At 45.2% G+C, this 14,578-nt stretch overlaps 1 protein-coding gene across 1 annotated transcript in view; it reads left to right on the top strand.

Annotated features, from left to right (window-relative positions):
- The first annotated feature begins 4,146 nt into the window (after positions 1 to 4,146).
- ST8SIA1 (ST8 alpha-N-acetyl-neuraminide alpha-2,8-sialyltransferase 1) overlaps positions 4,147 to 14,578 on the top strand; it is a 170,475-nt gene continuing 160,043 nt past the window's right edge. The window contains exon 1 of the mRNA XM_037915679.2: positions 4,147 to 4,948. Within this exon, the coding sequence (XP_037771607.1) occupies positions 4,560 to 4,948 (389 nt within the window). The 5' untranslated portion in view covers positions 4,147 to 4,559. The remainder of the gene's footprint in view (positions 4,949 to 14,578) is intronic.

Genomic DNA, 14,578 nt, shown 5'->3' with positions numbered 1-14,578 from the left:
AATGTCATCTTTTTTGTTGTTGTTTGTTTGTTTTTTTGCACAGTTCCAGAAACACTGCAACAAGATTAGGACTACAGATTTTACTGTGAGTTTTAGTACCTTCATATGGTGTTTTTGTCAAAACTACCAAATGACAATGTATTAAAAGATTTTTATTGATTCTGTATGTGCAAGTTTTTTCCCCCAGAAATGACGAAAGTGTTTAGCATGTGGCAAAAATGGCAGATATCAACATTTTGCAATATACTAACATGAAATGTTTTCACATTGCATATTCTTAATTGTCAAAGTATCTAACAAGTGACTATTATAGTTTTCTATATTTTCAATTGAAATTTTCTGACCAGATCAGTCTCTCACTGACAGTTAGTTGTACACCAGTAGCAGTATGTAATGTACCCATAGTTTATATTGCACAGTGAATAGATATAAATCTATGCGAATTCCTAATGTAATGCTTCTCCATTTGTAAGTTTTTGTACATACAATGTAGCATCTAGTCTACCTGGTATAAGGTTTTAATTTGTTGTTGCCTATGCATGCAGTACTAGCCTTTGAAATATTCTAGAAATTAGCTTTTGAATTCTGTGTCACTTATGCACAGGTCGATGTTAATGTTAGAGATGACAATACCCAGCTTCATGTTGGGTTTCAGTCAAAATGCTCACTAAACAAAATGGCAGTCTGAAACCAATATACTTTGGGAATCTTACCTCTACACAAGTTACACTAGGTGAAGATATTGAGGATACAAGTCCCCTAAAGCTTACATCAGAGAAGAAGGGTCTCCACAAACTTTGAAAAATGTGCTTATTTGTCAAGAAAATCGCAAGAATGCAAAACTGTGAAAAGCCACCAATGCTGGACAGAATTCTATGCTGCTGGCAGCAGTAGCCAGGAGAGATTAATTGTACTGGTGGCTATTGGATGAGTTTTCTAGTTTAGATTCCTTGCCATCAATACTCTATCACAGGGTTTGCTTTCAGAAATGTACACTCAAGTCCAATTTGGCATGTCAGAGTTGTATTGAACACAAGATAAGAAACTTGACGAAATAGAAGCATTTGAGAGAGCAACCAATCTAAGAGAGGCAGCACTTCAGAGAGGAGATGACATGTTGTGCAGAACATCTGTGGAAGACGTGATTGAGAAGGATGCTGTTTATCATTCAACATGCCTTTTTTTTCCCCTACATGAGTAAAATGAATCTAGTTAATGGCAACGATACATTGCATTTTATCAGCTGATTGAAGAGAGAGACAATCGTCTTATGTATAATAATAATAAAGCTCTTCTCCTGTCCAAACAGTTACAAAGATATAAAACCCTGCTTCCCTCAGATGCAGAAATTGCAAATTGTAACAAATTACAGGCAAGATTAGAAAAAATACTGTGGTTCTGCAATTTAATTCCAAGCACAGCATGGACAAGACACGTCTACCATTGTTCTGTGTAGTGCAATAACATTAGCTGACACTCTCCAAGTTGCTAGTAACCTGAAACAGAAATTTAAGTCATCTAAATGTTTTGTGGATGCTCTTCTGGTGAGTGAGTCTGATGAACAGCTTTCAAGTAAACAAGTTTTCTATAATTATCCTTCAATCCTTTGGTCTGAAACAGGCAAAACGATAGTCTCAGAATATTGTCCAAAGGTGATTGTAGTTTAGAGGTAGTTACTTTTGTGGCCCAGTTGCTGAAGGAGTTTGTCCCTTGGTGGTTAGATAATGAGGCACATTATTCAGCCAGCAATGAGTATCCTCCTTCCGAAGACATTCAAAGAAGGTGCTTCTCAGCTGCAGAGTGCATAGTATTTAATATTTCCAAAATTATCACACCGCTGCACATAAGCCTTGCTGCACAGCTACACCAAGAGTTTGGTCACATAGTTTATTTGACATACTATGCCTTCATGAATTCTGCATCAATTATGAGTTGAGGTGGTTCATCACTAGTGCTGCAAAAAACTGAAGTAGAAAGACTCCAGGGAGGTATATTCATTCCAAATAGAATTGTGTCAATTCATGCTGGTGGAAATCTCGTCCATGAAGGGGATGATCATATAGACATAAAGGTAGAGACCATTGATGGAAAGAATACCGTCCATTCGATGGCTAGAGTGGTATTTCAAAAACAGTCTGCAGTTAGTCCAGCCTCACAAGAAATATTACTGAAGCATGGGAAAGAAATGTCTGAAGACGCCGAGTCCTTACAACATATCGTTAAAGAGACTGATGATACTGTAACTCAGCATATGCTAACACTATTGGAGGAATTTCAGCCCTGGGTGCATCCCCAGTTTCCTACACTCAAGTTCGGGGATCAGTTTCTCTCATTTTCCTGAAACTTCATACACACACACATTGAGGAATTTGGCCCTTAATGTAAGTAAAAATTGTCTTTATTTTACAACATATCAGAACTATTTTAAAATACACTGACAGCTGTCCTAAGGGAGCAGCAAAATAGTTTGCCTTGATAAAAGTGCTTTGCCTCTAAAGATCAAAGACAATTGTATGAAAAATGTAGAGAAGTTAATTAAGATAGTGTGGTTGCCTGTTAGAGACTGTCCTTAATTCAGGTCTCCCAATGCCAGTAGCTTGATACCTTGTATCATCCAAAAATACCTTTATGGTCACTATGATACCAGTGGCACAGCACAAGAGACTGGCAATCTCTGTTTCTAGGATAGTGGTTTGAATCCAGCAGACCTCTGCACTGACCACAAAACACTATCATCTAGTTTCCATACAGTGGCCTATGTGAGATGGAGATGGTGGATTCAGTTTTCTAGTGGCTGGCAGTTTGAGGAAGGTAAATAACTAAGAGAGTCTCAGGTTGCTAGTAAAAGTCCATGTACAACTGGTATGCTTTGGCTGGCTAGTGTAGCTATTCTCAGGAGGAAGACAAATCTGTGGGGTAAAAAAGGAGTATGCCCCCCAGGTATCAAATAGGCTAGCATTTCAACAGAATTAACTCCACTGGAAAGGGGCAAAAACATGGGGGGAGCGGTGAGAGGGATGACCAGGCTAATCCACATGAAATCCAGTCTCTGTTTGTCCTGTACTCTGCCATTCTTCAGGCTAGCTCAATCTGACCCTGGAGCACAATACAACTATCCAAGGCTGACACTTTAGTTGTATGCAGCTAGATAAATCAGCCGCAAGGGCGTGCTCAAGAGCGCTGCAGAATGAGGAGCGGGATGGGAGGTGTGATGCTGGGGTTTTCCCATTTTGCTATACTCTGGTGGCTGGGATGGATGGGCCCTTTTTTGTATTAAGAATGGCCTCGGCTGATATTTTAAAGGGGTTTCGGGATTGAGGGTGTAATGGGGGAACGTGATGTCCCAGTATAAACAATGAGTAGAAATGGTCGCAGCAAAGGCTCTGCGCCATGCGGTGCATGTCTGTGTCCGGCTGGATCCCAGCTGCTTGCACATCTGGGTGCCGTATATAAGAGGAGGAGGGTGTGTGTGAGAGGGAGAGCCTGGATCCAGGATCCTGCCGGTGTGGCGTCATTTACTGCCGGGGGCGGTGGGGGGCATGTACCGGAGCCATGTCCCTGTGTGCCCGTGAGACCCCGAGTTTAGCAGGGTGGTTGATGGGGAGGGGGGCGGGAATCCTGCCCTGGGCATGGTGTTAAGGCGGGGTGAGTGGCATCCTGCCGCCGGGTTATTTAGGATGGGGCCGGGGTAGGCTTGGGTGGGACTCGCCTGTCCGGGTGAGAGCGAGATCCTGGGTTTGTTTGGGTGTGCTGGGGAGTGGGGGGGGGAGTTATGTAATGTGAACGCCTGTCGGGGGGGTGGGGGGGACGACCTGCCGAGGCGATTCAGGGTGGGAGCCCCTGGGGAAGAGCGGTGTGGGGTGAAGGGAGGCTGCAGGGTGGATTGGGGGGGGGGGGGGGGGTTGTGTGGGGGAGGGGGGGGGCCGCGATCTCCGCGGGGCTCGTGGCTCGGCGCGCGGGGACTCCTCGGCGAGGCGAGCTGAAGAAAGGAGGCTGCTTTGTGCGAGTGACTGATGCAGTGTCACAGCAGCTGGGGGGCGGGAGTGGGCGGGGACTTGGGGGGGGGGTCTCCTGCCATTGCCCGGCTCAGCCTGATTCGCCCCCCCCCCTTTTTTTTTTTTTTTTTTATTGAAGCCGAGCAAAAAAAGCTAAACCTGCTGCCAGCTCCAGCCCGGGAGGCGCTGATCTGAACGGGTCCAAGGAGATCAATTTTTCCTGCGAGGGGGAAAAAAAAAAGCCCTGATTTCCGGTCACCCTGCTGTCGTGTCCTCCCCCCCCCCCCCCCCAGATTTCAGAGGTGCAGGCGAAGGTTGCCGGCAGCTCCTGGGGGGAGGGGCAGCTCTTTGTTCCCGTCGGATTTGGGGCGCAAAGGAGGGAAGAGTGGAAATGCACCAGGACTTGCTGCAGTGACAGCTCCCCGGGTGCCGAGTGCCTGGCAGGGGGACGGGGAGCAGGGGACCAAATGCCTGTGAGGAAGGGAGCAAGCGGCTGAGACCTGCCGCTCCCGGGACTGAGCTGCGAGCCGCGGGGCTGGATGGCATCCGCCGCCGGCCTCCGGGATGGCCCCCGTCCCTAGAGCCGCGGGGCGGCCGGCGGGGAGCCCCCGCGGGAGCGGGCTCGCCATCGCGGCGGCCCTGGGTCTGGTGCATGGCGGGGGGCTTTGGCGCGCCGGCGGCCGCTCGCCGGGACGGATGAGTGACTGCAGCCCGGCCCGGAGGAAGGTCTGCCGGTGGGGGAGGAGGAGGATGGCGGCCGCGGGGCCGGTGTGTAAGTGTCCCCGGACCCGGCTGCCCGTAGGGGGGGCCAGCGCCTTGTGTGTCTTTGTCCTTTGCTGGCTCTACATCTTCCCCGTGTACCGGCTGCCCGACGAGAAGGAGGTCGTGCAGGGGGTGCTGCTGCAGCAGGGCAAGGCGTGGAGGAGCAACCAGACCGCAGTCACCGGCTTCAGGTACCAGCCTCCCTGCCCCAAGCCCAGGGGCAGCCAGGGACAGGCGGAGCGGAGCGCAGTGGGCCCCGTGTACAGCCCCCCTCCCCCGAAAGAACCCGACTTTGTTTGTCACACTCAAATATTTATCTTTAACCCCCTCCCCCCCCCGCCCCGAAGAGTTCAGATACAAACACTTGGCGTCTTTAACTAGTGGGGGGCTGGCTAGACCCTTCTGCTGTGAAAAGTTTTTTTTTTTTGAAGGGGTGGGGGTAGTGGTTTGGTATTTTTGGGATCCTATGTGGGGGAGGGCTAAAGGAAGACCCATGTTTCTCTCTTTTCTTCTCCAAATAAAACCAACACCGAGGTCTCTCCCGGGAAAGCAACGGGCGCTCTCACTTCTCTGGCTGTTGCGGGCTTGGCTGGACCCCGGGATCATGCCACGCTGCAGTGATGCCTTTTGGCCCCTAACAAAGAAAAAGCCCTTCGTGCTCCCCTGGCTTGTTGATTTTTCAATGTGTGCCTGAGACACCCGAGTGTTTCCAGGGATTGGGAGGGAAGATCTGTAAGCAACTCCCCCAACATTGGAATCAAAGCTGCAAGGAGACCCTTGCTGAGCGCTTTATTATGCAAAACATGTGGCGAGTCTGGTGGGTTATTTTTGTACATGTCTGTGCATCTCCAGAGCGCCGTTCATCAAAGTGTAAATTTCACCTTCTCCAGCTGCAAAGGGAAAGGTGAATGCTGCAGTTAGGACTCATTGAAGGACCAGGCTCCTGCTACTAAGGGGATTTTCCAATGATTCTGGTTTGAAACTAGGTACAATGTGGGTCTGCGTTGCCTTGAAAACCACTCCCATATATTGACTAATCATATGATCTTTGGGAATATATAGCCTGACTTCTTTTTTTTTTCTCTTGCTTCCAACCCCCTTCTGGGGTGCTGAAACAATTTGTATAGTGGGGATGCTGAGAGCTATTTAACCAAACTGTAAACTCTGTATACGATGGAAACCACTTCAAGCCAGAGAGTGCAGCAGTACCCCCAGCATCACTAGTTCCAGCACCTTTGTCCCCCATCATCTGGCTTTCTTCCTCTCCTCTTGGTAGCAAATGGAAGATGAGGGAGTAGCATTCAATTTCCCTCCAAAAGGCCCTCTGTCTGTAGTGAGTGCCAGAATAAATCGTGTCTGAATGTCAAGGAACTCTTTTTCAGAACACTGAATTTTTTTCTATGACATGATCCTTGCAGTGCTTAATTTGTAATGAAAGAGATGCCGGGGATCAAGCAATTAGGTGCAGGGGCTTACGTAATTTTTTTACTTTCATAACTGATGTGGCAAGCTCAGAGAAACTGGGGCTATGAACTGCCAACCCTAGAGTTGCCAGGGCTCAGCCCTGTCAAGCCCTGGCACAAATTAAGCACTGCATCCTTGAATGATTTTTAGATGTAATTCGACTTTCTGAAATCTTATACTGGAGCCAGCCTAGGATGCAATTACTTTAGGTCCTGTCTGCCACAATAACAAAAACTTTACCGATCATTCAATTCCTTAAAATCAGATTCTTATCCTCTGAGGCTTTCAGGGAATATAACCAATCTTGGGTGATATAAGGGGGTATTTGCTAATATCAGTTCACTGGCCAGGCATGACAGAAGGTACTTCTTTAATGCAGAGCTAGCAATAACAGCCAAGCAGCTGCAGAGGACTTTGTTCCATACTATTGAGAGGAGAATAAATTCGAAAATGCTTCAGTCTGCGACAAACGAGGCTGATCTTTCTAGATGCAGGTTCCTCTTCATCCCATCTATGCTACAGGCTCCCAGTTCCTTGTTTGGGTGACTCTTTTTGGGGGGTGCCTGGATAGGTGATGTGAGAAATAATTTGCTATATGACTTTTCAGTTTTATAAACCAACAGCTGGTTTGATGACTGCACTGATGCTACAACTTTCAAATTTAACCTTACTTTTTAGCCACTTCCCTCAGACTGTTTACAAACACCAGCTTTTGGTGCCTCCTCCACTTACTTCATTTACACTTGCATTTTCCCACAAACCCCTAAGCATAACTGATCATTGCAAAGTTGTTTCTTTGAAAGGAAGAAACTTGCCAAATAAAAGAAGTTGTTGCTTCTGGAGACAAGAAGCTAATGGGGACGCTTGCGTTGGAAATTATAAATGGAAAATATACCAAAATAGTCAAGTGACTTTAAACTTTCCCTGTGTGCATTTGCTCCTGTTAATTTTGGTGGCAGGATATCATGTTAAACCCATGACAGTTAATTTTTGTCTATATTGTAAAAGTATTAACTAAAATAAGGAGGCTTTTGTTTTACATGGAAACTCAAGAATCATTCAGTTTTATATTTAGGGGAAGGTGTGCTTAGAGCCCCTCATTTCAATTCTTACTGGAAACCAATTGAGGTTGTGAATAAACATCTTCTTTGCTCTTGACTGGGGGTAACAGGAAATGAGGCAGATTGAGTAATTAATTGATGCCACAGATGTCTTCTGGGACTATCTGGGAATTGAACCTAGATCTCATAAGTCCTTGTCCAATGCCTTAGCCACAAAACTACCCTCTGTGCACCATGTTCCCAAAGCACTTGATGCATGATCTGGCTCTTTCCTCAACACAACCTCCTCCTTGTGCAAATAATCTGTACTCCATGCACACTAGTGGAACTACTTCCATCAGGACTACTTGCCTGTGTGAGGTTTTGCGGAATCAGTTCCCAAGTGAGAATTTACCTCTTATAAATACAGACGTGTCACTCTTGTGCGGCTCAGTATTTTAGTTCCCTATCTGTGTTGTCCCATTGGCTTTCAATGGGGCTGCATGCATAAGTAAGGACAGCTCATGCCAGTAGTAATAGTTGCAGGGTCAAGCCTTTGATCTGGTACATTGAGATGACTACATATTTTAGGCACATATTTTAGGCTTTATTCTGCAAACCTCACCTAGGTGAGTAATCCTTACGTGCACATCAGCAGTACTGTGCATCTGAATAAAGATTGCTGATGTACTTAAAGCTTTGCAGGATAGGCCCTTCATTAGTAAGGTATAATTTTAGTTTACTGAGATTGGGTATGATCTGGCATTCCTTATTTAGATACGCCTTCTTTTGAAGTCAATGGGAGTTTGATCTTGTTAAGTTTCAGAGTAGCAGCCGTGTCAGTCTGTATTCGCAAAAAGAAAAGGAGTACTAGTGGCACCTTCGAGACTAACCAATTTATTTGAGCATAAGCTTTCGTGAGCTACAGCTCACTTCATCGGAAGTGAAGTGAGCTGTAGCTCACAAAAGCTTATGCTCAGATAAATTGGTTAGTCTCTAAGGTGCCACTAGTACTCCTTTTCTTTTTGATCTTGTTAAAGAAGAGCAGAATAGCTGCCTAGCATTACCATCATTCTTGCATTCTTGCAGTTTAAAGACATTCGTAACTGAGAATAGCCAAAGTGACTGCCATGGAACAATCTCTGTTGATCTCTGACAAACCATGAGTAACTTTCAGTCAGTCAAGTGGAAAACTGCTTACTCTTGTACTTCTCAGATTATATGGTGGCAAAAATATTATTTATAGGTATGAGACAAAGTCATTACAAGTCACTAATTAATAATGACTTGTCTTTTTCCTGTGGGGTTTAATATTAGATCCCACTTGTTTTGTGGCTTCTTCAGTTTTTTAAGGGCTCAGTCCCGCAGTCCTTATTTAGGCAAAACTCCTGCTAACTATGGTACTCCAGACTGCTTCCTTTGTTATTACTTAGGTAAACAAAATAAAAGAATACGTTTTCCTTTCTCTTTTTTGTATGATTATTTCACTTAAAGTTATTGCAAATAATGAAAAGATCTATTCCCACAGTTGATCTGCTCCTGAGGACAAAACTATTACCAATACTCAGCATCACTAAGCATCCAAATAGCCAAAGTGCTATGTACAGTTATAGGCAGGGCTGGTAGCACCACCTATTGTTAAGGATGCCAGACGTTCTGCTTCATTCAGTGCACAGGGTGTAGCTATTTGGGGGATGAATCAGGGTTGTGAAGTGAAGAAGGCAGTTGCCTGTAGGAACCCTTTCATTTGTGGCAGAAGTTAGAAGGTTTACAGTGAATGAGTCAGGGGACAGCAGAAAGAGAAAGGATGGTCTCAAGATTAAGGCAGTTGAATGACACTCTGGAGAGCTGGAATTGTTTCTTGCCTCTTCTGTGATGCTGGACAAGTCACTTAAACCAAACTTTTCACATGTGATTATTAATTGCATGTTCATCATTTTCTGCGTGCCTGACATGATACTTCAGGGCCTGATTTGCAGAAGTGCTGAGCACACAGAGTTGCAGCTGAAGTCAATCAGAGCTTTTCATTGAATGTATAAAGTACTCTGAAAAATCAGGTCCTAGGCATGTCAGATTGGGCATCCAAAGTAGTGGAAACTTTTGACCTTGCCTCAGTCCTGGTCTACACTAGGAATTTACTTTGGTATAGCTTCATCTGTCAGGGGTGTGAAAAATACATAACCCCGGGTATAAACAGCACTAGGTTGATGGAGGAATTCTTTATGTAACGAGGCGGTGTGGTCCCCCGCCGCCCTGGAGAGGGACGAGCCCCTCCGGACACCAGAGTGGGCGGGACCAGAGAGCTCTGAGCCCACCTCCCAGAAGGTCAGGCTCAGGACAGGAAGTAGAAAAGCATGGCCCCAGAGCTGACTTGGGGTGCAGCCGCTGGAGATGCCAGATGCCTCCGGCTTAGCTTCCGGCTGGGAGATCTCGGTGACCAGCAGCGGATCTGAAGACTGGCCCACCCAACCAATGCCTGACGCTGACCAGAGCCTGGAGGAGCTGCCAAGCCTACCCCTTGCCAGTTACCCTGAGGACCCCCTGGTGCTCGACCCCCCTGAGGACACTGTCTGGACCCAGGTACCTCTAGAGGGGGAGTTAGGAAGAGGCCCGGGGGCAGCCGACCCTAGTCTGGCTGCAGCACTGCCAGTGCCAATGTCAGGATCCCCCCAGACACAGCAGCGGGTCTTCGGTTGCTGCTAGGGCCCCAGGTTGGGATGCAGCGGAGTGGGAGAGTCTGCATCCCCCCTACCACCCAACTCGTGGGTGGCAGTCTCCTCCCTCTCCCAGGCCGTTTGGAGCCAAGAGCCTGAGCTTGTTAACTAGTCTTAGCCCAGCCCCTGCCTGAGGGCTTGAGCCACTGACTCCTTGCGGCCCCGCCCTGACCCAGGGCCTGGGCCTGTTACTTATAAACTGCTGCTCAGCCCCTGCCTAAGGGCCTGAGCCTTTGCCTCACTGTTGCCCGCCCTGAGCTAGGGCCTGGGCTTGGTAATTGTAGAACTGTTGCTCAGCCCTGTCTGAGGGCCCAAGCCACCAGCCCACTGGCACTGACTGCCCACGATTGGGCACGACTAACTGTTTTGTGGTACCTCCCCGGTCACCCCAGTGAGAGACTCCCGTGACTGGACTGATTCCACGCCAGCACTGGTGAGGACATAATGAGGCAGTGTGATCCCCTGCTGCCCTGGAGCGGGACGAGCCCGGCTAAGCCCCTCTACACTTCAGTTGACAGCTTGGGGAGGTGGATTACTTACACTGATGGGTGTGATTCTCCCATTGGCACAGGTAGTTCTACACTGTAGCATTTTAAGTGTAGACATACTCAAAGTTCCCTATTTTGCAGATGGGGAATAATACCTTCCCTTCCTCACCTCACAGGCGAGTTAAGGTAAATTCAATATTTGTGACTCACTTGGATACTATAGTGATGAGCGCCACAGGAGAGCCCATGTGGAGATTAATAATTTTATCTTCAGAGCAGGGTTTGAATAGTGTGCAGTCAATAAAGGCTGTGGACATACATTGAATGAGGTTAAAACAAAATATAGAACAGCTGGTAATTCAGTTAGCGCCATCCGTACTGTGCAATGAATGAGGCAGGGATCCTGGGGGAAAAATAATACGTGATCATGTCATTAAAGACTATAACTTGCAGTAAATCATTCTACATTCCAGTTTTTTTATTAAATATAGTATTTAAAGCAATGTTCTCCTTTTAATGTGCTATACAAATGTTAACATCAAATCAGTGAAGATTCTCTTTAGCCCCATCTGCCACTATTTGTCCTTGAGGCGTGGTCTACACTACTAACTTATATCAGTATAACTACATTGCGCAGGGGTGAGGAAAACATACACCCCCGAGTGACTCAGTTATACTGACCTAACTCCCAGTGTAGACAGTGCTATGTCGATGGGAGGGCTTCTCCCATCAACATAACTACCGCCTCTCCAGGAGGTGGATTACCTACACTGACAGAAGAAGCACTCTTGTTGGTGTAAGTAGTGTCTTCATTGAAGCACTACAGTGGCTCAGTCTTCCTTTTACCTCTGCAGCCATCTGTCACAGAAAGCTGACGCTGATGATGTGCCGGCGCAGCCTGTCTCAACAAGCCAGATCTGCCCCTTTCACTGGGAAATGTCTGCTCCAACTGTGACAAGATCTGTACATCGGTCTCATTAGCCACCTGCAGATCCAGCAGCGATAACTGGCTATCACCCTCAAACGATGAGGAGTCGCCCACTTTAGTGGCACAGCTGCTTCAGAGCAGTGTTTTAAGTGTCGACAAGCCCTTAGATGCATTCAATGCTAGTTGCATAACTGTTACTTCTCTGAAGGTGTGTTTCAAGGTAAATGTGAGGTTAAATTGCATATTGCTCAAGTTGATTAGTTAAGTTTAACCAATGATTAAATTATTTTACAGGGCGACTAAGTGTGCTTTTCTTTTGTGACCAGAGTGAATAAAATGTATCTGAACCTATTTACAGCTGGAAAATACTAGACTAGGACAGCACTGCTTCAGGGTCTGGTGACAATTCTCTAAATACGTCAAAAATATTCATATTTTGCATATTCATTTTGCATTTTCAAATGGAAAGATCCTGTTCATTTTACTCATCAAATGGGACTACTCGGGTGTGAATCCTGTACAATATTTTCTGTTAATATTCACATTTTAAATTAATTGGGTCTGATTGATATTCACAGAAAGTAAACACAAAAGGGGCATGAAAACATAGTCCATAATAGTATCTTGATTAGTATATCTGATACATCTACTATCATGAACAGTATCCTTCCACAACAGAGGAGTGGGGGCTCAGTGATGTGATAGGTCATCTGCATTTGGTGGTAATATTTTTATATTGTATTAGGTGTGTATGAGGTAAAGAGAAAAGACAGACGAAGCGGGTGAGAAGGGAAAATGAACCACAGAGAGATTTACTGGCTTATGCAAGGTCACACAGGAAGCCTGCAACAGGGCCAGGAACTGAAACCAGAACTTCCCAGCTCCAGCCTACAGCTGTAACCATCCTTCCTGTCTGTTCCCTTAACAGAATTTATTCCTTTGATTCTATATGTTCCTGTACATGGCTGACATACAATAATGAACTTTTATTCTAAAATCTACTTTTGCAGTTTTGCAATGTCACTTTTCTTTAGATTTGTGAAATATTTATTGCGTTGACAACTGTGCTGTCTTCGTTCATGCCAGAATTTGATGCTTAATGTCCTCTATATGTTTTATTGGGGGTGTGTGTTTCTTTTTTTCTGCATGGAGACTGGATGAAGCCAGGACTCAGTAATCTGCAAAGCAATAATTTGCCATTGATCTCTATAGTGTTAATTTGAATCCAACTCTGTTCGGCAGAGACTGAAAGTTGTTATCATCTGATAGCTGTTCAGTGGTGAACGCGAAAAGAGTTAGAGATTTCAGTCTAGTTTCTCTTGGATATATGATCACACCAAAAGGGCCAGGGATTATGAATTATCCTTTTGCTTTTAGAATTTATTCCAATACATTAAGGCTTAATCATGTGGGGAAGTTGTTTGTACTGCTGTAATCTGTGCTGTACTGATTTCTCAAGCACTAAAAATACTTAATTTTAAATCTTTCTGTGTATCTGTTTCTACCTCTCTCTGTGTGGTAAATACAGATCCTAGGGTATAAAGACAATACTTAAGTTTTTACGTAAGATGCATAAGCTAAAATAGTCAAATGTGGGGACATAAAGTTAAATTCACATTAAGGCCCATCTGGAAATCATGATGCTATTACTGACCTGCTAAATCACCCGCATCTTCCACTGAGGTCAATAGGAGCTACAAGTGCGCAGCACCTCTGGAAATTAGGCCACTCTTACTGATGTGCCTAAATTTGGGGTTAGGTTCCTAACTTTAAGCACTCAAGTTTGAGAAATTTAGCCTAAGAACTCATATGCTGAAAAATGGAGGCAAAACCTACACAAACAGCTACACATAGTAAGATCTGAAATGTAAACAGGCCAGCCTTGGCCTCTAGATCCAGTTAGATTTCTGGTCTTCAGGTTTAATACCGAAAATACTAATTTTTAAATTGTTTCATTTTTAAAAATTGACTAGATTGAAAGTTGCGTGTCTCTTTAACTGTGAATTTCCAGACTTCTAAATGCTTTGTTTTTTCTAAATGTAACCTTAACTCTGTTTCTGGCTTTTGTTGTTTTAAAATAATTACCTTACAGTGCTTTTGTATGAATTATTGCTATTACAATTAGATCACAGAGGCACCTGCAAGCCCCTGCTGAGATTAGGGTCCCATTGTGCTAGGCTCTTTTTACAAATGTGTAATAAAAAAACATCCTTACCTCAAAGAGTTTACAGTATATACACTGACAAGACAGAGAAAGTTTGGGAGGGGGAAAGGAGCTCTTAAGGTACCTAACCTTAATAAAGATTGTTGTTTGGGAATAAATATGGCAGAGGTTCTGAGCTCCAAAATGACCTGTCCTATTAGCTTTGACCAGAAGTATATTTGGGACGAATAAGATGGAGGAGGGGAAATCTAAAAACTCTAACAAGGATGTTTAGAATGATTTTTCCCCAATGTCCCTTTCAGGAACAAAGATGTAAAGGGGATGTGAACTCAGATTCTTCTGTTCAATATTCACTTTAAGGTGACAGGAGATAATAGGCAGCAGAATTTCCACTATAGTTTTTCAAAATAAAGACAACACAATCAGATTATATTGATTTCTCCCTCCACAACACAGTGCACACCAGCATAGAAGACTGGCTTCTGACCATTGTTTTTATAGATTTTTAAGCAGACTGCAGTGAATCCTCCAACCTTTTCTATACAGCTGCTCCGAGTTACATAGAGGTTTACTTCCTTATTTGCTTCAAGAATCATTGCATCTCCTGTGTGGCTGCTTTGAATATTTCCCACTTCCTCCTCTTCTCTAGCTTTGCCCATCCTTCAGCTTCCTTAGGCCTCTCTTGTTTGCAGTATTGTTGTTGTAGCTATGTTGGTTCCAAGATATTAGACAGACTAGGTTGGTGAGGAGAATATCTTTAATAGCAATGGTTCTCAACCAGGGGTCCGAGGCAGCCTGGGGGGCCGTAAGCAAGTTTCAGGGGGGTTGCCAAGCAGGGCCAGTGTTAGACTTGCTGGGGCCCAGGGGAGAAACACCTCTTCTGCCCCTGTGCCTGAGGGCATGTTGCCTTCTGCTGAAAAGGAGCTAGCCTTAGCCCTTCCCATACTTGGAAGAACACTGCTTTCCTGTGTTACAGAGTCACAGGGATCCTCACCCACCTCAGTGGTTTCTGAGATCCCCTGC

Source organism: Chelonia mydas, chromosome 1 (assembly GCF_015237465.2).
Source record: "Chelonia mydas isolate rCheMyd1 chromosome 1, rCheMyd1.pri.v2, whole genome shotgun sequence".
Classification (NCBI taxonomy): domain Eukaryota; kingdom Metazoa; phylum Chordata; order Testudines; family Cheloniidae; genus Chelonia; species Chelonia mydas.
Note: the sequence above shows the minus strand (reverse complement) of the source record. Positions and strands in the feature narration are given on the sequence as shown.